The 23852-nt window shown below is 60.0% G+C and overlaps 9 protein-coding genes across 9 annotated transcripts; 6 read left to right on the forward strand and 3 right to left on the reverse strand.

Annotated features, from left to right (window-relative positions):
* Positions 1-874: 874 nt before the first annotated feature.
* Positions 875-1750, forward strand: VTJ83DRAFT_3241 (uncharacterized protein; the record flags this gene model as incomplete). Its single annotated transcript, XM_071009598.1, has 1 exon — positions 875-1750. One exon carries the CDS (start codon positions 875-877, stop codon positions 1748-1750), a length of 876 nt encoding a protein of 291 aa, XP_070867119.1.
* A 726-nt stretch (positions 1751-2476) lies between these two features.
* On the reverse strand, positions 2477-3310 carry VTJ83DRAFT_3242 (uncharacterized protein; the record flags this gene model as incomplete). Its single annotated transcript, XM_071009599.1, has 1 exon — positions 2477-3310. The coding sequence occupies one exon, from the start codon at positions 3308-3310 to the stop codon at positions 2477-2479; it is 834 nt and encodes a 277-aa protein (XP_070867120.1).
* A 1268-nt stretch (positions 3311-4578) lies between these two features.
* On the forward strand, positions 4579-4938 carry VTJ83DRAFT_3243 (uncharacterized protein; the record flags this gene model as incomplete). The annotated part of the gene is made up of 2 exons (XM_071009600.1): positions 4579-4736; positions 4827-4938. 2 exons carry the CDS (start codon positions 4579-4581, stop codon positions 4936-4938), a joined length of 270 nt encoding a protein of 89 aa, XP_070867121.1.
* A 237-nt stretch (positions 4939-5175) lies between these two features.
* VTJ83DRAFT_3244 (uncharacterized protein) lies at positions 5176-5430 on the forward strand (the record flags this gene model as incomplete). The annotated part of the gene is made up of 2 exons (XM_071009601.1): positions 5176-5236; positions 5300-5430. The coding sequence occupies 2 exons, from the start codon at positions 5176-5178 to the stop codon at positions 5428-5430; spliced, it is 192 nt and encodes a 63-aa protein (XP_070867122.1).
* A 915-nt stretch (positions 5431-6345) lies between these two features.
* Positions 6346-7913, forward strand: VTJ83DRAFT_3245 (uncharacterized protein; the record flags this gene model as incomplete). The annotated part of the gene is made up of 3 exons (XM_071009602.1): positions 6346-6539; positions 6828-7052; positions 7157-7913. 3 exons carry the CDS (start codon positions 6346-6348, stop codon positions 7911-7913), a joined length of 1176 nt encoding a protein of 391 aa, XP_070867123.1.
* A 498-nt stretch (positions 7914-8411) lies between these two features.
* VTJ83DRAFT_3246 (uncharacterized protein) lies at positions 8412-10061 on the reverse strand (the record flags this gene model as incomplete). The annotated part of the gene is made up of 2 exons (XM_071009603.1): positions 8412-9956; positions 10014-10061. 2 exons carry the CDS (start codon positions 10059-10061, stop codon positions 8412-8414), a joined length of 1593 nt encoding a protein of 530 aa, XP_070867124.1.
* Positions 10062-12419: 2358 nt separating this feature from the next.
* VTJ83DRAFT_3247 (uncharacterized protein) lies at positions 12420-12940 on the forward strand (the record flags this gene model as incomplete). Its single annotated transcript, XM_071009604.1, has 2 exons — positions 12420-12788; positions 12857-12940. The coding sequence occupies 2 exons, from the start codon at positions 12420-12422 to the stop codon at positions 12938-12940; spliced, it is 453 nt and encodes a 150-aa protein (XP_070867125.1).
* A 1347-nt stretch (positions 12941-14287) lies between these two features.
* On the forward strand, positions 14288-15949 carry VTJ83DRAFT_3248 (uncharacterized protein; the record flags this gene model as incomplete). Its single annotated transcript, XM_071009605.1, has 1 exon — positions 14288-15949. One exon carries the CDS (start codon positions 14288-14290, stop codon positions 15947-15949), a length of 1662 nt encoding a protein of 553 aa, XP_070867126.1.
* Positions 15950-17677: 1728 nt separating this feature from the next.
* On the reverse strand, positions 17678-18873 carry VTJ83DRAFT_3249 (uncharacterized protein; the record flags this gene model as incomplete). The annotated part of the gene is made up of 2 exons (XM_071009606.1): positions 17678-18241; positions 18322-18873. The coding sequence occupies 2 exons, from the start codon at positions 18871-18873 to the stop codon at positions 17678-17680; spliced, it is 1116 nt and encodes a 371-aa protein (XP_070867127.1).
* Between the last annotated feature and the right edge of the window lie 4979 nt (positions 18874-23852).

The raw sequence follows: 23852 nt of genomic DNA on the forward strand, positions 1-23852 counted from the left end.
GCTGGTGTGAGGTCACCCAGATAGAAGGGCTGAATTCCAGGTGGGCTGACCCCCACGGCGTAATTACCTCTCGTCAGTGTAAGCCCATCGCAACCCTCCCTGGCGTAACTTGCTGATGGCGTACCATAGTCCAACATTCCTGGTTCGGTCCTATCGAACCACGCGATTCAAGCCACCATTGTACCTGATGTTCTGATAGAGGGGTCAACCGTCCTTTTTTTTTTTTAATTGGTTTTCATCCTTTCTCCTCATCGAAGTTTATTCCCCCCTCCCCCTTTTCCATTCACAAGCTCACAAGCATCCCTTCGATTGTGAGTGGTATTGCTTTGACCCTTTTTTTTCTCCGGAGTAAGCGACGTCCAAGCGACGTGAACGTTGCGTCGCATTGCCTTGGCGCTGCAAAATTACGCAGCTAAGCTCGTCAGTTGGTCCCTACAAGACTCCACCGCCCCAAGCGACCGGATCGAGCCGACCAAGGTCGACCGCCTCAGCTCGACATCCACCATCGAAACCCCCCTAGCAACCGACCCGCAAAGCAAAACACCGCCTCTTCTGTCGCGTGCGTCACGACGCTGGTGGTCGTCCTCGTTTCGAACACGCCGTCCCGGCCAAGCTCCAACTCAGGCATCTCCTATCATTCCTACTTGTATACCTACCAAGTCACATACGGCACGGATTCGCACGCACGCAAGCCCAGAGAGAGAGAGAGAACGAGAGAACGAGAAAGCGAGACATACATGCATACCCGCCCCACACAGGGAGAGACACACATATCGAAGTGCACATCTACATAACGCACACACATCTATACCCACGCTTACACACACGCACGCACGCGCACGCGCGCGAATACACCCAATCGACCCCCTGAAGCATGAAACCGGGACACACTCCCACGGCGTCGGTGGACGCCTCCGCCTCGGCGGAGCCGGTGCACATCAGCATCACGCTGTGCGGCGACGGCGGGTGCGGCAAGTCGAGCATCACGATGCGGCTGGTGGCCAACCGGTTCCTCGACTCGTACGACCCGACCATCGAGGACAACTTCCGCATCTCGCGGCGCGTCGACGGCGTGCCGCACCTCCTGACGCTCACCGACACGGCCGGCCAGGAGGAGTACCGCGGCATGTGGGCCTCGTCCAACCTGGCGGCCGACGCCTTCCTGCTCGTCTACGACATCACGAACCGCGACTCGCTCGACGCCCTCGACTACTTCAACGAGCTCATCGACATGGAGGCCGAGGCCCGCGAGGAGAACCTGGCCCGCGCCCGCCGCGCGGGCCTGCCCCTGGCCATGACGTCGTACTCGACGTCCACGACGAGCGGCGGCGGCGGCAGCGGCGCCAACCGCGTGGTGCCCCCCATCAAGGTCGTCGCCGGCAACAAGGTGGATCTCCAGGACAGCCGGCAGGTGCCCGCGACCGTTGGGCTGGACTGGGCCCGCCGCCGCGGGTGCGGGTTCATGGAGACGAGCGCGAGGATGGAGGTCAACATCGAGGAGACGTTTGCGCTCATTGTGAAGCGCGTGGTGGAGGCGAGGCGCGCGGTGGAGATGGGCGTGGCTCCGGGGGAGCAGGTGGGGTTAGGAGGCGGGGACGAGAAGGGGAGGAAGCAGCCTGCGGATGCTCGGGCGCCTTCTGACGGCGGCGGTGGTGGCAGCAGCAGCGGTGGCGGCGGAGGCAGCGGCAGGGATGAGAAAAGGGGGTTGAAGGGAGCGAGCGGGTTTTGGAGGAAATTAAGGTGTTGGTAGGCAGGGACCACGGCGACGATGACGACGACGACGACGACGACAACGATGATCAAAACTAGTGCAGGAGAAAAGAGGTGGTGAAGGGGGTGGATGCGTATGGGTCGGCAGGCTGCTTCGCGATGCCCACGGTGGGAGCGCGCGATATACCCAGGAAGAGGGGCCAGGGGGAGAGGCTTGGGATGGCGAGGGTTCGGCGGATTGCTTTGATGCTGGGGTGCCGGCGCGAGATACCACGGGTTGGATGTCTTTGGTGTTGGCAGGTTCGGGCGTTGGTGGGCGTGATGGGACAGTGGCGGGTGCTTTAATCTTGACCTACTCGGCTTCCCGCGGCATGGGCATCTCGGGCTCCGGTTGTTGTTCGGCCCTTGGTTGGCTCGTGGGAAGCTTTTCTACCGCGTACATATATAACTCTTTAATAATGGCACTGGTGGTGGCCGAATGCCACAAGGAAGAAAAAAAAGTAATTTCTCATTAGCGCGAAAGAAGAAGAAAAAAAGGCTGCCGGGATCGCATATATACGCTCTCCCATCTTCATCATGGCTGCTGTGCACGTCATGTGTCGTAACCCCATCCCAATCCCAACCCATTTCAAGAAACCCATGCCAAAAAGCGTCAAGACCTACGCCACCGACTGTCCTCCATCTTCCCCCTTCCTGTCCTCATATCCCGCGTGCCCTGTAGCGACAAACCCAACGCCATTTCCCCTACGCTCCGCTCCTCCCCCGCTCACTTCGCCTGCGCATCCGCCCAGTCCCTCCACTTCTTGAACTCGGCATACTCCAGCTTCGCCTTCTTGCCCTGGTACCTGACCACGTCCAGGTCCACATCCCTCCACCGATCCTTGGGGCCATCCCAGCCGGCCTTCCTCATCAGGCTCACGATCGTCTCCTCCTTGGTCCACCCCATCTCCGACGCCACGTCGGGCAGGTACGTGGCCCCGTACCGGCGCCCGCCGTCCCGGAACGCGATCCGCAAGCCATGCTTCCCCAGCTCCCAGTCCATGGGATCGTCCACCTCCTCAAAGTCCGTCAGCAGCGTCACGGCCGCCTCGAGCGAGGGCATCTCGTGCCGGGCGATGGGGCGGAACCGCGTGTCCTGCAGCGCCGAGATGAGGGCGTACGAGGCGAGCCCCTCGGACAGCTCCTGCGCCTCGAACGTGCCGATGCAGCCGCGCAGCGGGTGGCGCGCGGCGGGCTTGTTCCACGTCACGAAGAGCGGGTACTCGGCGTCCGGGTCGACGGGCTCCTCGGGCTCGGCCTCCGACTCGGAGGTGGACGGCGTGGCGGCGCCGAGGGACAGGGTGCTGGCGGAGGCGGACGAGGCGGTGCTGCTGGACGGGGAGAAGGAGGAGGAGGACGACGACGATGACGACGACGAGGAAGACTGTTCCTCCCCGGCGAGGCGGCGGAGGGCAGGGAGGCGTTTGCGCTCCGAGGACGCGGTGGCCCGCTGGAACGCGGCCCAGGAGGCCCGGATCTCGGAGAGGGTCATGGGCTTGCGGTCGTCATAGTGGGCTGCAAGGGCCTCGAAGCAGAGGAGACAGTGCTCGGCGGTGGCCATGGCTACGGGGTGAAGAAGCCGGTGGTGGATTGTCCGCCTGGATGTGAGTTGCCTGGTTGTGGTGGGGGTGGCTTGGTCGGGCCGCTTTGCTGTTGTTGGCAATCGGAACGGGAAGACTTGCAAAATGCCTTGAAGCTGGCCTTTTGGCGACGAGGGAACGGGGGGAGCAAGCGACCGACTCAAGCCAGCCCGAGGGAAAGGCTTTGCCGAGTTGGCTGGGGAGAAAACCGGAGCTGAAGGATGAGGAATCACGAAGCGTTACTTAGTCCACACAGCTGAGGGGGACGGGACCTTGGAAGGCGGGGCACGACGTCCCCGTCCGGCTGTCCGGCCATGGAGCTGCGGGGCTGTGAGCGGCGGTGCGTGTGGAGACGGAGAGGGGCCGGGAGAGACGGACGCTCATCGACAGCCCCGCTTCCCGGCCGGCTGACAAACGGCATGCCACACTCGGGCACCTAGGCCTTGGGTGGGAAACAAAGGCTGCCTGTGCCCGTCATAAAAGCTCGCTGATGAAAAAAAAAAAAAAAAGAAAAAGAAAAGAAAAGCCGGGGGGAGGGCCTGTCTATACGTCCGCTTCAAGGGCTGCAACATATCGCAGCGGAACGATCAGGTCACGGCTCAGGTCCAACCGCAACAACGGTGCAGGACGCTAACGGTGTGAAAACGCACTTACACACACTGCACGACCCCAGCAAGAATTAGACGCTGATTGTGGCCTTTCCTGTTTCAGGTACTTCACTAACATGGCTGTGCAGTGTCGATTTCGTTTTCTTTTGGGGGCCATCCCTCGAGCCGATGGCGATGAGAGAGAGACACGTTCAAGAAAAAAAAGCTTCATAGCATAGTCACTACGGCGTATAACTACTGCGTAGTAGGGTCGCTGCAGCCCACCCAGGAGGTATGTACATGCAGAGAAATGTTTTTCCTTTTCGGGGGTTCTCTCACAAAATCACCGTGAATACCACTTTGTCCGTGCACTTTGTTACAGATTGTACCAAGGGCGGAGGAACCAACGTTAGCAGCCCCGCATCGATGCGATTTCCCATCCCGGAGCCAAATGGGAAATCCTCCGTTTCATCAGACGCAAAAAGCACAGGCTTCTCCGCAACAACCCCTGGCACTCTGACACACCCAAGCGCGGGACAACGTTCGGATAACCGCCTCCCGGCGACCTGTGAGCTCGGCTCGCCAATGCAACCACCCCCTGACGGTTTCAGCCCAAACCTTTACGTTGCTTGGTTTTCCTCGCAGAACACCTACACTGTCTCATGGCCCTGCTTTGGGCCCTGCTCCAGCGTTTTGACAGTTGCACCTGTCCCACGCTGACGCGCTTTGCAGCGCCGGACGTGGTCGTCTCGGCGTCTCAGGTGGACCTCGCCGGGCGGACCCTCGCAATCTCAACTCGCTTTGGGCGACATGGAGACAGGCAAGCGGGCAAACCGCCCCGTGTACATACTGTGTAACAGGTGGAAAGTAAGGGAAATTCTGACAGGCATCTTGGTTGCAACGAGAATAGGCGGGGACCTGGTCTCCTTGGAAATACGAAGGCTCCTGGGCTTCAGGAGACGCTTCCCACCTCGGCGATCCGCTTCCTGGGCCCTCTTGAAACGCGTTTCTCCATCCGCTAGGCGGACCCTGATCGTCCCGTCCCCAGCGTAGGGTGCTTGCCGGGGGATACAAATACCTGTTGGCCTGGTGAGCTGTCTCTCTTGCTCTCTTTCCGACCCCTCGACTCTGCTCCAAACTTTCTTTCTTGTTCCTTTCGTTCAGGTCCAGTCGCCGGTCGACGCATTCGTTTCATCTCGCTATTTCGTCTCTGTCCCTTTGGGAAATTGTATCAATAATACACCCCCTACTTCGTCACCATGAAGCTCACCGTCGCCACCCTGTTCGCGCTCGTCGCTGCGGCCGTTGCCTACCCGAGCCGTGCGTACTCACAGCCTCAAAGTCCCCTGGCCTGGGTGTGATGCTAACAAACAGACCCTACAGCGCAAGTGGAGCGCCGCCAAAACATCGTTACGCTCGACGCGTCAACGCCGGCCATGTCGGACGGTGGCATGCCCGAGCCGTTTGACTCCATCAAGGTTGCCGAGCTGCAGCGGCGGGGTCGTCTCGTCTAAACACGGAGACGAGATATCCCCAGCGATGACGTCGATTTTACCCGTCGGGACAAGATCGGCGATGCGGCCTGGCATCGTGAGCGCAAAGCATTCAAACATTCCCGACACAGCAACCACCCCGTTGGCACGGCCGCAGGCCGATCGATGGCGGGAGCGACTGGGACATATCCATAATCTAGGGCAGGGGGGACAGGGCGTCATTTGGGATTGCAAACGGATGGACTGGATTTTGGGCACTTCTCATCAATACAATTCCTTGCGACACACACTGTGTCGCTCTTTTTTTATTCCTTGACGACATCGGCCGCTCCTTCGCTTGCCTTGTTCATTGATGTGACCATGAACCCGTTATGCTGCATGCTTGGCCCCAATGGAAAAGCCTCTTTTATGCCTTGGGATCGGTGGGCGAAGCCCAGCTGAACCCTTGGGCTTCCCAAAGCGGCATGGACGATGGCATGTAGTTGGATGTCGAGGCTGAGCCCTGCTGCGGCTGAGAAGAGGGGCCACCACGACCAACGCACTTGATTCGGGACGTGTCCGGCCCCCGCTGGCAATTAAATGGCGTTTCTGACCGTTGGGTTGTCTTGCTGCCTGGCTGTCCCTCCTCCGTAGCCTGGCCGGGTTTCTTTGCCCATGGTACGGCCGTGCATGCCGCGATATATCGCTCACCTCTCCGCTCTCGGCCCGAGAGGAGCACGTCCGAAACCCTGAGCACCGCGTCGACATCGCCGGCAAGGTTGGGCATCCACACCCGCGCCGCTTACGCACTACCACCACCACCACCAATAGGTCGGCCTAAACCACCGGAGCCGGCTCCCCACCGCCGCCGCTGCCCCGCCGCCCGAGCCAACCCGACGCCGTCTACTGTGTAACCACCGGAGTCCCCGTCGCCGATCGCCGGTCCTGCCAGCCACCATGTCCTCGCTCGATTACGATCAGCTTCTTTACTCCCGCGCAGGCTGGCGCAAGAGGGTTTTAGTCCCGCTCTGGACCTTCCAAGTCGCCATCCTGCTATGTCTCATGTGCCTGTTTACGTACCGCTTGGCTGAGACGTTTGATCACTACGAAGAGGGGAAGCAAAGAGGACGACCACCCACGGTGGAGCTTGTGTATGTTCTTCTTCAAGTTCTTGTTTTGTCTCGGCGTGTAGTCTCTATGAGTGACTGCCAACATCATTCCCTCACCAACTTCATGACTTCTCACTTCGTTGCTCTCAATTCCCTCGTGAATTTCACAAGCCCCTGACCAACGCTACCTTCTCATCTGTTGCCTCCTGACGAGTTCACGTTTGTGACAACTTCCTAATCTTCTTGAGATCTACTACCTACCCCCCCCCCCCCCCCCCAATGAGCGGCAAAACTGACTCACTCTGCTGACCTCGCTTCACCAACACACAGCTGGGAAGCCTCCAACGTTGCCTGCAACGCCATTGCCCTTGTTCTCAACTGTCTTGAGATTGCCCGTTTGGCTACCGAGCGTCTGACCCCCTTCTTTATGGTCTGCACACACGTCATCAAGTTCACTCTGGCCCTGGCCGTCTTGTCGCTCGACATAACAGCCTACACTCGAGGCATCGATGGGATCTACCCAAGTCTGGGAATGGGGCTTGACATGGGATTGATGTAAGTTCACTCGACTCTTTTGCTTCTTCCCTTCTGTCGTTTCTCTTCTCTGTCCCCATCCTCGTCCTCTCCTCTACGTTTCCCCCGATCCTAATATGCCCTAGCGTCGCCACTCTCATTGTCCTTGTCTACTCGGCCTGGAACTACCGTCGCCTGCTGGAGTACGAGACGTACCAGCTCGCCTCCGTCCGCGCCTCGGCTGGCGCTGAGCTCGGCTACCGCCCCCCGTCCATGATCTCCAAACCCGCCATCACCGCGACCACCACCACCCGGGTTTCCTACGCGGGCGACGATACCGAGCCTGAGTATACCGTGCCGTACCCTCCTTATAACGTTTACCGCGACAACTACCGTACGTCCCTATCGCCGCCTCACACTCAGGCCCGACAGGAGCAAACGCCGCCGTCGTACGAATCCGCGGCCACCGAGAGGGCGGCAACGCCGCCGGAGAAGCAACCATCGGCGCCGGCGCTGGTGCTGCCATCCGCCTCGTCGGACTCCGCGCCCCAACCCCTCAGCCCCGCCGACCTACGCCGCGAAATCGACCGCGCCCTGGACGCCGAGTTCGGCTGGGGCGACAGCAGCAGCGGCAACGCCTCCGCCGCTCCCGGCGCTCCGGCCAGGACGGAGCTTGACAGGTCCCGCAGCGTGGTGCTCGGGGGCGGATCGGTGGCGGTGCGGCCCGGGCTGGTCGCCCCGGGGGCGAGCCCGGCGGGGACCGCCGTCGCTGAGGTGCAGAGGAAGGCGAGCTGGAGGACGGAGCTCGTGGTGGAGGACGGGGGCCCGGAGGTGGGGGATCATGATGGCCATGGTGGAAAGGAGGAGGATGAGCAGGCGCTGTTGGGTAGGGGAGGAAGGTAGTAGGGATGAGGATGGGTGGCATCAGTTGGGTGAGCGGGACGTTGGAACTCGTTTGGATGCGCGACGGAAAAAAAAAAAATGCATACCCCCCTTTTTTACAGAATTTCTCCGATGCCAACGGGATCGTTTTTCATCACGTTGGATTGCAAGTTCCACAAGAGCAGGCAGCTGGCAAAATAGAAAAAAGCAGTCTATGTATTACTCGTTCTGAGAGTACTGATTGAATCCTCTGTATATCCTTCGAATAACGTTATTATCCCAGATCCCGTGTTGAACATGTTGTTTCTTGGCGTCCCTGACCTGGGATGTGCTTTTCCGTACATGGTCCTCTTTGCAAATACACGCTTACAACCTCCCATGGAAACAGTGTTGAAACGGATATTGAACAATGTTCCCCCCCAAAGCAGAGCAGAGTTGAAACAATGTTGAACAGGACCTCCAACAACGGGGTATCAAACTCTCAACAACAGCGTCCCGGCCCAGAGCCCGTGAAACCGCTTACGCCGCCTCCGCCTTGACCACCATCTTTCCCAGCTCCCCGACCGCCTTCACCAGCCCCTCCACCGTCCCCTTCAAGGTCTGGCAGTTCACCACCACCCGAAAGAAGCTGCCCTTCTTCCCTGGCGCGTAATCCACCATGTACCCCCGGCCCACCAGCTTGTGCACGATCGTCCTCGTGCGGCGGGTGTTCACCGCCGCATCCTCGGCCACCTCGCCCCCCGGCGCGTAGTAGAAGCACACCTGCAGGCAAGGAGGCGGGTTGGACGAAACCAGCTCCAGCTCCGGGTGGTCGGCCACCAGCGCCGCCATGTGCGCCGCGACCTCGAACGCCCTGTCCACCTGCCGCTCGAAGCCCGCCGAGCCGTAGTACACCCACGCCAGCGCGAGCTTGAGGCTGTCGGCGCGCCGGCCGCACTGGAGGGTGAGATCGGCGAGGTCCCAAACCTCGGCGGCGGCGGCGGGCTCGAGCTCGGGCCCGTCGAGGGGCGCGCTCTCGGGAGCGGCCTCCGCGGAGCCGTTGGCCGGGCCGTGGAAGAGGTACCCCGCGGGCAGGGTGTTGGCGCGGTGGAAGACGGCCATGTCCGGGCCGAGCAGGAACGAGCACGTCACGGGCACGTTGAGCATCTTGTGCGGGTTGACGGTGATGGAGTCGGCGAGGCCGGCGCCGGCGAGCTTGCCGCGGTGGCGGCGGGAGAAGATGGCCGGGCCGCCCCAGCTGCCGTCGACGTGCAGCCAGAGGCCGAACTCGCGGCACACGGCCGCGATGGCCTCGAGCGGGTCGTAGGAGCCGTGCACCGTCGTGCCGGCCGTGGCGTTGACGTAGAGCGGCGTGCGGCCCTCGGCGCGCGCGCGCTCGACGAGCGACCGCAGCGCGGCCGGGTCCATGCGCCCCGCGGCGTCGACGGGGACGGTCCAGACGGCGGAGGAGCCCATGCCGCAGATGTTGGCGGCTTTCTCGACCGAGTAGTGGCCGTGGGCGCTGGTGAAGAGAACAAAGGGGCTCGGGGCGGCGGCGTTGCCGCCGACCTTGCAGGCGGGGTAGAGGGTGTTGCGGGCGATGACGAGGGAGGTGAGGTTGGAGCCCGAGCCGCCCGGGCAGGTGAAGCCGCCGGCGCGGGGGCCGTCGAAGCCAAACAGCCTCGCCAGGGCGCGGGCCGTGTGCTTCTCGATGACGGTCAGCGCGGGAGAGACCTGGTAGACGTGCGAGTTGGTGTTCAAGGCGCTGAGCAGCATGTCCGAGACCAGGCCGACCGGCGTGCTGCTCGCGTAGAGCTTGTCCAAAAACCCCTGGTCCCAGGTGTTGACGCTGTACTTGAGAACCTTGGCGACGAGCTCGAGCAGGCCGTCCTTGCCGAGCCCCTCGCCCTCGGGCAAGCTCAGCGCCAGCGCGCGCGCCAGGTCCTCGGGGGCGTGGGAGTCCACAAGAGCGTTCTTGACGGCGCCGTTGCCGTCCGGGAGCAAGACGCCGGCAGCCCGGGACGGCACCGCATCGTCGGCCTCCCGGACGAAGGGCACGATCAGGGCTTTCACGGCATCGATGAGCTGCGATCCGTGTGAGTCATCCACGGCCCTGGCCCCGGATCAGGGAAGGGCGCTCACCTCATCGAGCTGATCTGCCCGTTGGAGGGTTTCCTGGGTCGCCGTCATGTTGACCTTGATGGACTGCGCTCGATCACACGCGGAAAAGTTGGGGTTTGGCAGGAGGATGGGAATCAGAAGAGAACTCCTCCGGTCCGATCCCGGCATCTCCGACGTTTTCCATTCATAAGCCCCCCACGTTCCACGCACGTGTCTGCGGGACCCCCTGAGAGTTTTTTTTGGCGGGCCGAGCCGGAGCGCCCCACTTCGCCGAGTCCCGTTCTGCCGGGACGGTGGATCTCAACGGCCAACCGACCGGGCCAAGAAAGCCGGCCGTATTGATGAATACATCTTTGGAGACAGCACAGAATTGCCAGAAAAGCGGGGGAAAATAGGGGGAGAAATGAGCGTTAAACTTTGAAACTCTGTATCTCTACTGTCCCCCATTTTCCCTCTTCACATGCCTACCTACCTGCCCTAGTCTTCAGAATCATCGTCATCATCATCATCATCATCATCGTCACCTTCCCCGCTACTTCTGGCTTCAGGAATAGCAGCAAGCGGGTTAGAAGCCGCATCAAACTTGTATTTGGCGCTGCCGGCACGCGTGGTCTTGAAGTCATGTGGCGTTTTAGGAACCCGCCCGTTGTTGTTTCGTACGTCCTCTTCCCAGGCCTCGATCAACCAACCTAGAAATGCACGTCGGACAAGCGGGCCGTCATGCTCGTCGCATGGAATCAGCGTCCCGCACATCACCTGACCGTTCTTGCGGTCGAAGACGCCGAGGAACAGGTGCCAGAGTCGAAAACTGAGATATAGTTGGTGTTAATGTCTTTGGATTCAGCGTATGTCGCTGCCTGGCACATGATTCTCAAAGATTTCGTTTCCAGAGGTGTTCCATGGTAGACAAGGACCTCCGACCCGAATCGACACCCTTGATGGCTTCTCAAGATCTTCCCAAGCAAGCTACGGCTCATCGACGACATCTCGGACTCCTCCACGATGGCCAGCCCACGACCGCTTTGGCCCTACCATAAACATTACTGTTCTCATCTTGAAACCGTGGCGCAAAGAGGTTTGCAGATATTTTGATGCTCGGCCTCACCGTGAAGCAATTGGCGACCGCTGTCCCGGCCAGTTTGAGGCGTTGCTGGACTTTGCCTTGCATCACCGTAATGCCAACGTTCGGCGATGCCAGGCACAGTGTGCCCTCCTATTTTTTGCTCCTATTCAGAGATCACGCTCGAGTTTTGGAAATCATATGGAATGGCCATGGAAAATCAATGGTCTAACAGGAGAAGCGACCGGATCGTCAGAGGCCTACTTATGTAGGCATCTAGGTAGGCAATCAAAGCAAAGAGACCCGAAAGCAGCAAGCCTGATACTCTCACAGAGCAAGAGAGGCAGGGGAGTGAGAAAGCAACCATTTTCTGCATGAATAACTTCACCCACAGCGTGTGCTTGTTTGTGCTCAGATGCTGTCTGCTGTCTCTGGGCCAACTGATGACTTGGAACTCAACTGCAATCTCCAGTACGCTAATTACAGACCTTGGTATCGACACTGGGCCACCTGTTGGAGCAGCCTGTGTAACACGGCGCAGCTGCACCGGTGACCTTAGCCTGAAGTGTCTGTAGGCTACGGAGGAGGTTGAGAAGTCAAGGAGAGACCGTGTTCTCTATCCCCTGTTTTCATATCGATGCCAAAACATATTCGTGTTGGTGATGGGCTTCGGTGAGTTGGTCTGAAACGAAGACCTATTAATGAGGCTCAGTTGTTTGATTTTGCTCGTGCCACGCTGCACAGTGCTAAGTCATCACCAGATGATGTACACTGTGCCCCTGTCTTAATACCACAACGCGGTTCCTCTCCATCCACGCATCCCGTCGTCATCTTTCCATCAATCTCTTCACTTCCGCGCAACCTCGCAGGTTTGGCCCTCTCATAATGGACTGTTCATCTAGCAATGAAGATGACAGCCCCGAACTCCCTCTGTCACCATATGTGCCCGGCTTCTCGATCTACATCAAAGCCCATCGTGCGCCCGAGCCTTTTAGTCCGGATTACGGGTGGACTCCACGTCCTCCCGTTGCAATTGATCGGGAGGGTCGATGGGAGATTGACCGAGAGGACTTTGCACTCAACCATCCGCCCCTTACCACTGAGACGCCTAAAGGAGGGGTCAATCGTTACAAGTTTACAGTCACAGAGACCAAGATCCTGCACCGACGTGGCGGTCCTCAGGTCGTCATCGGTTATCTTGGGCGAGAAGCAACCACAAGATACATTCTCAAGATCTTCGACAGCGTTTATTACCGCCCAGTGGAGAGTGGGACCGGGTATGACTGCTCGTTGTGAGCCAATAGGGACTACGGTACGGTCGCCCCGTCAGTGTCAAGGGGACCTGTGCACGACTCGATCGCATTAACATGCGTATGACAGCCACCGAGTGTTGGGCGTACTCGGTCATGACGGAGACCGCGGTCCTTCGGGGCAGGGTGCCTGAGTTCTATGGTGGCTTTACCACGTCGCTCAGCACACGCATTTCCGGTCGCCAAAGGTCTGTCCGTTCGATCCTCTTGGAATACATTCCTGGCGAGGACATGATGACCAAAATCAGGCGCGCATTGGACAGCAGCGGGGCCCTACATGCCAACCTGCTTCCTCCCGAAAGCCAACGTCTGGAGGTGCTCAGGCAAATATTGACGATCCAAGAATGCCTCTACTTTGATGCCGGGATCCGCCACGGGGACCTGTATCCCAGGAACGTTGTCATCGAAAACAAAATTGACGGCCGCGTAAGGGTTGCCTTTGTGGACTTCAACCAAGCGCTGATCCATCGTTATATGGAGGAGCCTCCAAACAGCCCAAACGCCAAAAAAGCTACTCGCCCCAAGAGCCCTATCGAAATCGCCTGGCCTTTCCTGCCGTTTGGTTGTCTACTGGCTGAGCCAGCCGGCGGTGGAAATCGTTGGGGCCTTTGGATTCCGGAATCCTGGCAGACCAACAAGGAGCTGACCACTGAATGGTTGCTCGACACATTTATGAACGATGAGCGATATGCCTTCTCGAGTTACTTCCTTGACCATCCGGACCACGATAAGAGAGGGCCAAAGGTTCGGAAGGCCATTGTGAAGCTTCGGAAGGTGGCAGCGAGAGATCCGTGATGATATTTGACCCAGGCACTAGGCGCTTGACGTTGGTGATCGGCGATGTGTTGTTAAACAGGGATAACACAAGGGCTCACTGGCAGGAGAGCTTGGTTGGTCATGCAGACATGGCTGGGGACATCAATGTAGAAGCACGAAATACTTCTCCCTTCGCTGAAACGAACATGCATCAGGAAATTGATACCATGGAATGACGAACGCAAGCTCTGAGCAATCCCGGTAAGAGCGGCCACTGTCACCGTCCAAGTCCGGGTTCATCATGGCTTGAAGGCGGGGCTCGGCCGGATCCGGTGCCCCACCTTGGGACCCGCGGTTCGGCGTTGCGGGGGCCCCACCTCTCCGGAATACGGCCGGTTGCATTCTCGCAGCAGCGGCGAGAAGGTGTGAGCACCAGCAGATCAACATCCACCGAATGGCTCCGTCATCCAACTATTTATTGTCACAATATACCCGCGAGAGGATCTTTTTCTTAGTAGGAATACTCAGAATTCAAAAAGCTCACCTTCCTCACTTGAGGAAGGCTACGAAAACCCCATTTAAGGGATTTTACTAGGTGGTTGAGCCCGGACTCGAACCTGAATGGTCACGACACTGGCGCATGTTGAATGCGTGCCGAAGCCGTGAGCACCGGAGTCTCCAACTGAGCTACGCACAGCTTGAAACCCAAGGCCGGCGACAGTGAGAACGTTGGGTTCGGTTTATCAAGCCCCGTAAGAGGGTTTCTAATCCCGTTCACAACCCTGCTCCCCGGAAAGTTTCAGGGTGACCACAGAAAGGAGGGATCGCACGGGGACTGGGTTTTCCCAAGGCTCCCAAAGCTGAAGCACGAACCATCATCGCCAGCCTCCCATCCATCACCATTGCGGCTCTTGGTGTTGTCCTGTTTAGAGGTCGATGATGTCAATGATGTTGCACTCTTGATTCCTTGGCATGGTCAGCCACAACTACCCCACGCGAATGACCCCACACTCCAGCCACACGAGAACCAGCACCTCCCCTGTTGATCTCCTCAAGCTCCAAATTTCTGGGAGTTGTTTCGATCCCCGCGACGTCTCTTTCCGCTGCGCCAAACCCGTCAATTGACAACCGACGATGGCGATACCGCCGGGCACTTGATCCCATCCACCATGCCGCCGCTGACAATTTCTCGTCTACGACTGCGGCCCGGCGGTTTCGAGGGGTTGTGTTTGCAGTGCACCCACCATGTCCTGCGGCATGGCAGTCGGCCGCAGACGTCAACGGCGTTCAAGCCTCTGACGTCGTTGCTATCCTCAAGGCCCTTGTCCGAGTCCTCGAGGCTGCGGACCTCTTCTTCCACCTCGCATCGCTTCCGCGCTGGTTATTTTCTTTCCAACTCCCTCCTCGCCAACTCCCATGGCGCCACCTCGTCGTCAGCCACCACCAACTCCCAATCCACCCCTCCTCCTCCTCCCTCCGGCAATGCCACGCCAGCCTCTCCGGCCTCGCCGGATACTCTCCTCCCGCACCGCCGACGACAAGCTGCCCGGCAAAACAGCACCGCCTCCACACCACCGGCCGAGTCCTCGTCCTCAACGGCAGACTCCATGGCCGCTGCCATGCCCCCCGACGCCTCCTCCCGTCTAGCCGACTCGGCCGCCCGCGCCCCCGCCGACTCGTTCCGGCGAACCGTCTCGGCCCTGCTCTCCCTGGCCAAACCGCGCCTCACCGTGCTGGTCGTCCTCTCGGCCATGGTCCCGTACGCCCTGTACCCCGTTCCCGCCTTCCTCTCCACCACCGCAGCCGCCACCGCCGCCGCCGGGACCGCCGCCATCCCTTCCCTCTCCCCGCTCACCCTCCTCTTCCTGACCACCGGCACAACCCTCTGCTCCGCCTCGGCCAACGCCCTCAACATGCTCTACGAGCCCGACACGGACGCACGCATGACGCGCACGCGCACCCGCCCGCTGGTTCGCCGCCTGCTCTCCACGCGCGCGGCCGTGCTCTTCGCCATCGGCTGCGGCCTCGCGGGCACGGCGGCGCTGTACTACGGCGTCAACCCCACCGTTGCGTTCCTCGGCGCGGCCAACATTGCCATCTACGCCGGCGCGTACACCCCGCTGAAGCGCATCTCGGTCGTCAACACGTGGGTCGGCGCCATCGTCGGCGGCATCCCGCCGCTCATGGGCTGGGCCGCCGCCGCCGGTGAGGTGGCTACCGGGGAAGGGACCTGGCGCGAGCTGCTTTTCGCGTCGGACGGGTCCAGCATCGGCGGGTGGTTGTTCGCAGGCCTGCTGTTTGCCTGGCAGTTCCCGCATTTCATGCCCCTGTCGTGGGGGATCCGGGAGGAGTACAAGGCCGCCGGGCTGAGGATGCTGTGCTGGACCAACCCGGCGAGAAACGCCCGCGTCGCGCTGCGGTACAGCATCGTCTTTGTGCCGCTGTGCGTCGCCCTCTGCGCCGCCGGCGTGACGGAGTGGTCCTTTGCCGTGACCAGCTTGCCCGTCAACGCCTGGCTGATCCGCGAGGCGATCAAGTTCTGGCGCTTTGAGGGCCACAAGGGCAGCGCCCGCGGCTTGTTCTGGGCTAGCGTCTGGCATCTGCCCGTCATCATGGTCCTGGCGCTGGCGCAGAAGAAGGGCATGTGGGCTCGTGTTTGGAGGAGCGTGGCGGGCGAGCCCGACGAGGAAGTGGATGAGGATGACTATGACGACGAAGAGGACGACGACGACGAGGATGAAGGGGGCGATACGTGGGTTGTGGGTGGTTCCCGGCCCGGCTCGGGATCTGCGGCCGGAATTGTGGGCCCTGCCGGCAACCGCCGGGCGTAGGCCGGACGGACTCTGGCCGGCAGAGTGTAACAATCATGCCTTGTACAATATCTCAGCCATCCTTGACATGTCGTTATATTTGGCGTTACAACTTGTTCTATTTGTATTTTGTTTGTCTTCTCAAGGCTTGGAAACACCCCGTCCCGCGGATATAGGCGCAGTCAGATGAACCCGTCTCGCCTGCATGCCGTTGCTCTGTTGTGCCAGCACTTCGTGCCTCTTAGAGCCCGATCCCAGATGGCAATCATGCTGCACGCACGGCGGGCGTGTTTCGATTCCGTCTTATACAGACGCTGGTCCTCCGAAATGGTTTGTTGGCCGTCAGCATCGCTCCACGCCCCTCGCTTCGCCGAACCAACACGACCAACCAGGTTTGAGCATCACAGATCGCACAACGGGGGGGCAGAAGTAGCTGATGAGGATCCCTATCCGCCCCGTGGTTGCTTCTGCCCTTCGCCCGCAGCTATTTTCGGCTCCACCCATACACCTCCATCGAAAAACCCATGCGCTGTTCCACGTACCTCCATTAGGCTCTCTAGAAATCAAAGAATCCATCTCCCTACAAATGCAGGACAATCCGGATAAAAGCCACGATCCAGCCCCTCGGAACCCATGTGGCACAATAAACCCACCATTCGCCGTCTCTTGGGCTTTCTTCCCCACCTCACCACAACAACGCCGGATGCCAACCACCGCCGACCCCCCTCCCCGTGCCGCAGTCTAGCCCAGACCGTCACGACGAGCATGAGGAAGCCAAGCCAACCCAAACCCGAGAAACAAAATCACATCCAACAACCTCACCAATCCTAGGTGGGGAACGGACAGTCTGACGCACACCCTGACTTCAACGTATGCCAAGGTGCGGACCAGGACCGGACGGAGCCCAGACCGGATCCAGGCCGGGGCCAGGTCCGGGCCCGGACCCGCACCCAGACGCGGACCCACTCGGCCGGCTGACCGGCCCCAGGTAGGTTCGTTTCAGGAAACGAAACGAAATCCCAATCTTACAAACGAGCTTGTTTGACCAGGCCGGGCCTGATCTCGTCCAGTCCTAGATGCTTGCGGTATGGCCCAACTGACAGTTACGAGGAGCCCGGGAGATATCCACCATGCTCACAAACACGCCCCAATGGGCAGGGCGAAGGAATCGAGAGCGCGGCCTCACGGACAATACCAGACAGACAGGCGCAATATGGTCTTGAATCTTGTTGTATTGCTTCCTGGCTATGATGCTCAACTGTCTCGACCCGTCTTTACTTCCTTTCCCGGAAACCCGGGAGCGAACCTCGTATATCCCACCCTGACCTCTTGCCTACGGCTCCCGTGTAGGAGCCCGCAAGGTTTTGGAAAGAAAAGAAACACAAACAAAGAAAAAAGAGACTACCTGATGTTTCAGCCCGACCCATCCGACGCCAAATCCAAAGAGGTCCATTCCCGTATCTGAGGCTCTTGTCGCCTAGTTCAGAGAGATAAAGACAAAGGAGATATTAAGAGTAAGGAGTGATGTGAAGAAAGCTTGGATGGAACAAAGAAATGGATGCAAAGCAAGCCCGTTTTTTCCAGAGAAAGAAGGGAAAAAAAAAAAAGAGAAGAGAAATATCCAAACCAAAAGACCACACCAGCCAACGCCATGCTATGCCGTTCCATGCTGTAGCACCAACCCAGGATGACACCAAAGAGCGTTGAGAATGAGAGAGCCGAAGAAAAGAAGGAGAAAGAAAAACCCCATTAGTTGGGCTGACCGCGATTGATAATCGCGTCGATGCCCATGCTCCCCATGTCCCCGATGCTCGGCAACCGCCCATTGCCGAGATATGGGCTCGCCCCGTTGCCCGACGACCCGCCGTTGCTCCGGCCGTTGCTCACATCCCCGGCAGGCGCGGACGCGGTGCTCGACACGCTGTTGCTGTACCCGTGCCCGTAGCCGCCGTATCCCTGGCCTCCGTAGGAGTGGGAGTGGTGGTGCTGGCCATTATGATGTCCATGGCCGTGGAGGCTCGCATAGGGCTGGTGGTGATGGTGGGAGGAGGAGCCTGCCGAGATGGCGGAGCCGCCGGAGCTGGTGGTACCGGGGGTGGACTGGGGCCCCCCGGCGGAGGAGGAGCCGGTTTCGGGAGAGCTGTAGGACTGGTCGGCGCCGTCGTTATCCATGTCGTCATCGTCGATGGGGGTGAGGCACATGCTGTTGTCGGCGTCGTCGTAGGGGCCGAGAGACTGGCCGGATTCGAGGCGCTCGCGGCGGGCGTAGGCGCGGGCGTGGGATTGGATGTTTTTCAAGCCGTTGGACATGCACTGCGGAGGGAGGAGGGGGAGGAGGTTAGCGAGGTTGCGTCGAGGAAGAGCATGGGAAAAGGGTGCCGCGGAAAACGCACCTGCATCTCGACGACGTTCCACTTCTCACCGCACCGCGCGGCGAGCCCCTGCCAGATCTCCTTCCGCATGCTCATGTACTCCTTGCATAGCCTCTCCAGCTTCCGGTTGTCAAAGTCGTTTTGGCCGCGGCGCTCCATCAGCCGCTCGTGCCTCTTTCGGCACGCGTTGCCTGTCTTTCCCGGGAACGCTTCCCGTTGAATCTGGTTCCAGTTCTTGCCCATGGCGCGCAGCTGCAGCAGCATCGTGTCGTCTTGCTGGTTCCATGCGCCGGACGACGCCCGGTGCTGACTCGGGAGCGGTCCGCCCACCGGCCCGCCCACCGGCCCTCCCATGGCGGTGCTGGCGGTCGGCATCTGGAGGGACGGGACGGCGCTGACGGCGTACGGGTCGTAGCCGGCCATGGGCATCCCACCGGGGCCGGCCCTGGACAGATCCCCATAGAATCCCTGCAAGGGCTGCGAGTTCTGATAGTATGACATGGTCGAGGCAAGAGGAACTGAGATGTGTTGCTGGTATTGTTGGTGGCCTGGTGTCCGGGACAGATCGGGCATGGTAGGCGTGAATTATCGACTGGTGCTCGTCTCCCGTTGAGCCGCGCCGGCAGATGGGTGGTATTCACTCGGGGTGGGCGGCGCTCGTTTCGCAGGGGGCCCGTGATGGCGTTGATCGATGGTCTAAGGTAGGAAGGGTCGACAAGCTTTTACAAGAAACTCGTGTCTAACAGGGGAAGGCTGGCCAGCAACCGATGGAAGCGGAGAAGAAACGGGCGACAGGAAGAAACGAGAAATCTAGTGACAAGGAAACAAAGGACGAGAAGGAAACGATGTGGTCTCGAGGAGGCGGGTCTGCGGTCGAGGACTGGGAAGATGGCTAGGGCTGGCCGGGGCAGACGAGGAGGGGCGGTCGACTTATACCATGTCGAGACGGAAATGGGCGGGACCCGGCACGGCAGACGACGGCCGGGATTAAGCTCAGCAAGACCCGGGCGCATGGCTGCGATCTCCCAGACAGAGCAGCTCACGGATGAGCGGCCGTGGAGATTGAGCGATCTGAAACAGCCCCCGGAAGGGTATGGCAACCGAAAGAGCGTGCCTGATGAAACGAACCTTGTGTCTCTGGGCAGACCACAGGCGCGACCAGCGGCCTCTGTCAATGGCTGGCAGGGTTTTGGAATGGCGTCTGTTTGGCGATTGGGCGGTTACAGGCCCGGCCATGGCGGTTACGAGACTGCGGGCCATGGCGTGGGCGTTGGTTGGAAGTCAGGGGGGGTACGGATATCATCATCTCATTCACGAAATGACAGCGCCGCGCCGGCCAAGAGCCTGCGAGCATGGACGGAGAATGCATTTGGCATCCAACCCAACTGAGGTTCCCGGTCTTAGGTCGCTACGTTCGCTTAACTTCCTGCGATGCTGCGCCGTTCGTTCAAGGGAGGTTGGCTCTGCAGCGTCCTGGCATCTGGCTGCCCACTCTACCAAACTCTCGACCAAGTACATGCAGGCTCCAACATGTCTTTGCCTGTTGTTCCCGTTCATCCGTAGGGAACAGTGAATAGCAGATGCGAATGGGGAGGCTTCTGCGATGCGGCTTCCTGTGCTCTCTACGTTGTTTGTGGAGCTTGATCAGCCGCGGCGCGTCGAAAATAGAACAAGAACTCACCCCCACGAGGGCGTCAGGGGGGGGGGAGTTAGCCGCCCAGCCTTGTCGCCTCGCAGCGACGCCAAGGCTTGGATATCGCTTGGCCAGAATTTGGAATTGGAGAGCGAGGGAGGGTCAAGTGAAATTGCATCATGGCACGGATGGACCGCGTGGTTTCTCTCGGGACATATCCGGGGCAACAAACGCCCGGATTGTTTGTGCACCTGAGATAGCGAAACCGTTGAAGCAAGCAGTCGGCCCAATGTCACAGGGGTGTTGTGCGCCTGGCCAGGCCGGCGATCAGTCGCCTGCGCGGGCAGCCGGCAAGGGGCAAGGGGAGGCCATCTGCCGCTCTCGTGCAGACCCGACAGAATGGCAACCTCTTGCGACGATGATATGAAATCGTATCGCCCTCAATGTCAAACCCACGGGGAGATGCTGCGTTTGTCTTCTGGCGCGCGTGTATCACAAGCCGACGGCGGCTGGCGGCTGGCGGCTGCAAGAGGACAAGGGAAGCCGACAAGGGCAAGGTTGCAGCGGAAAGCAGATCCCCCAGGGAAGACAGGGGCCGAGTTACTCTGCAGTCGCGGAGCGTCGACGAACAAGCGACAAGCCGCTGGCGGCAAGGTGGGGGCGAGACGAGGTCCTTGGGCACATCGGCTTGAGCTTCCGCAGAGCTGTTCCCCACAAAAGCCGTTTCAGGCGAAACGAAAGCTTGTTGGGTTTCGGGAAGGACGTGGTGTGGGATTGGTCTTTGTCTGGATAACCTACACAAGAGACAAGGCTGGTTGGTTGGTTGGTTCGTAGGGTTTGCTTTGCACAGTCGGCGAGGGAGCACCGCGCAACCGCGCGTCAACGGCTTTTCCGCGCGCCAACGGGAGTCGGCGCCGGCGCAAAGCGGGTTGGATGAGCCGAGATATGATTGGCCCGAGGCCGGATCAGCAAGGACGAGCCGCTGCCAGGGATCAGAGCTCATGTCACCACAAACAAGGCTGACGACGCTGGGCTCCTTGGCTGCGGAAGCGGAACAATCCACCATGACGATGCTGGCTGTCCAGCTTCCTCATCGCTTCGAGCCTCGATGGCCAACAACAACGATGAAAGTCGCACATTCGCCTCTACGGCCGCCAGCCCGCCAGACCTGGCCGTGACGTTTTGTTTCGAAACATCCGGGCTTGTTTGGACCGCGACCGGCCCGGGCTGCATCTTTGGGTCGGCCTGCTGTAACTAACATCCACGTGGGCCTTCATTCTCACGATACTGTCAGGGTCGTTTTTGCTGGGCCGGGATCGACACGACCTAGTCTCCGACCGGGTCTCGAAGTCTTGGACAGGCATTTGCAGACCCAGGATCCGGACTCTTCTTCAGAGGCCGTCCGCCGAGGGCAATGCTCCCCTCGTCATGGACGTGAGGACCTGGCAGAATACGCCTGCCACGCCGCAGCATCTTATGTGCCCTGACGGGTCTGCCTGGTGCCCGATTTCGCACATCGATTGGCGGCGCCGTTGGCCCAGGCCTGGCTCCTGCGCACGCCAGGCCAGCGGTTCGTGCCTCCAATAGCGCGGTCAACAAGACCCGAAGAGCATAACGGGAGCCTGCCAAACAACCCGACCGTTGTTCTTGCGGGTCAGCACGCTCTCGATTGCTGACGAATGGGATGGCTGGATCTATATTGGCAAGGCCCCAATCTCCATCGTGGTGACTACCGGCATAATTGGGGGGGGGGGGGGGCTCAGGTGTTCTCATGAGCTATCCCCTACTCCCTCGTTCCTGAGGTGCTCACATCCCGTCTCAGGTTCTAAACCTGTTCGGCCCCATCACCAACGCCTAATAGAGGCCGAGACACGCATCCACACGCATCCACACACCCACAGGCTCGAGACGATGAGCGACCGCCCGCAGAGGCTTTCGGCGGCCACCGTGGAGATACGCTTCTCCTTCATGTGACCAACCGTGCACTGCCATGAGATCGTGTTCCGTAGATTCTCGCAGAACCAACAGTCCCTTGGCCTCAGGCGTGGGGTGGTGTGCACCGGAGATCCAGTGCTGGCGTTGGCCCTTGCTTAGGCTCGAGCGGTCTGGCATTTCGCCTTGCAGATCGCTTGTTCGCTTCCATCACAATGGAAAGGAACACATGTCAGCAGTCCGCGCGGCCGGCGTTGGGGTTGTATTTGTGTCGACCATGGGAAGAACACCCTCGGCCCGACTTGTATCTGGTCACGGATCGGCTCGAAGCATCGGAACAAGGGCTCTGGTGAGGTCAATGGCCGAACATGACTGCCCGAGAGCCACTCTACGCCACTTCTCAGAGCCCTTCAGGTCTCTGCGTGTATCCAATGGACGTAGACACCCCGTGACGACGCTGTCCTGCGGCCCAGAATGCCATAAACCTCGTCACCGTCACCATGTGGAGCAAGCGTTGCGCATGCACGACAGACGGATGTGAGCCCGCAACCACGGCCCCTCCTCGAATCCCTCCCACGATGCCAATGGGCCACAAACGTCGATCCCGCGCCGCACGCAGCTGAGTGATATCCAGAGGCTTAATACACTCAAGGGAAACGTCCCAACAACGGCGAAGCATATCACCGGGTAGCACAAACCATCCCCACGCTTTCACGATTCGGGTATACGGCGGCAGCCAAGGCTCGAGCCACACACACCATCACAAGCGCCACCAACAGACGAAACGCTCCGGCCGCTGCCGCGCCACAAAAAGCTTGTTCCTCCCCGCTAGTCCGCCGCAGGTTTAGCGCCGGAGAATCTTCCGCACCAAGCACGGAAAGCGGTTGTGTTGCGCATTGCCGGACCACGCAAGCGAAAAACGGCCCGATGTCCTCCCATCCGCACCACAGACCTTCCATCGGCCTTCCAAGGGCGCGACAAGGCGCTCTAACGCGCGCCAATAGGGACCGCTCACCGTGGCCGTGGACGCACTTCAGCCTAAAATCGGCATCTGGATCGGGAGCAAAAACACACAGGTCTACTAGTACACGGTGGTCCTGAGGAGAAGGCGGCCCTCGACAAAACCATTCTGGAACAGCCTTCGGCTCAACGCTAGCGTACTATACGCTTTGCGTGTGGTGTGGCTTTCGGCATTCGAGCAGACGCGATCGGGAGGGATCGCCTTGGCCGACTTGGCCGGCTTGGCTCTGCTTGGCGGCTGCAGGCTGAGCCGACGACAAGAAGGGCTGCTGGTCTTGTTCTTAGGATTGACGACGATGCAGGCCTCGTCGGCCCCGGCTTTCCGCGACAAGGACGACGATGGGAAGCGTTGAGCATGCGTTGGCGGCGAGGAAGATGGCGGAGAGCGCCAGGGAAACCCGGCCGAGAAGCAGGGCGGAGGGTCGACGGGCATCTTCAGCGCTGGCCTGCAGTCTCTGATGTATTAGTGGCCCGGACTCCTCCTCCCAGGTTTCGTTACAACATACACAGTACTATGTTGGCTCCGTCGGCCTCCTCCCGTTACATGCGACCCCGGATCCACAGCACGATCCGGCCTGCCCAGTGGTCCTGCTTCGCGGGGATAGCAGGATGCATTCTCCGTGGGCCGGCATGCCGACGGCCAACTCTCCTGCTGCTCCGTATGTACGTTTGTTTTCCAATCCAGGACCTTGCACGCTCCATCATGCGCCTGTCATGTCTCAGTCAAACCGGCCGCCGTGTACGACGCTACCACGGCGCCATCCCTCGCTCGTTGCGCTCTGGTCTCTCGCTCCCGTCTCCGCGTTGGCGCCGGAACGTGATGCTGCCCTTCGCTCTGGTCCCCTCCTTCGCACATGGCCCGGCCCAGCTCACGCGCGAATCCCGCGTCCTGACTCGCCCGCTCCCGTTCCACGGAGGGCGGCCAGAAAGGCAGGTAATATTCCGGGTATCCTCAGAGACGGTTCTA

Source organism: Remersonia thermophila, chromosome 3 (genome assembly GCF_042764415.1).
Source record: "Remersonia thermophila strain ATCC 22073 chromosome 3, whole genome shotgun sequence".
Classification (NCBI taxonomy): Eukaryota; Fungi; Ascomycota; class Sordariomycetes; order Sordariales; family Chaetomiaceae; genus Remersonia; species Remersonia thermophila.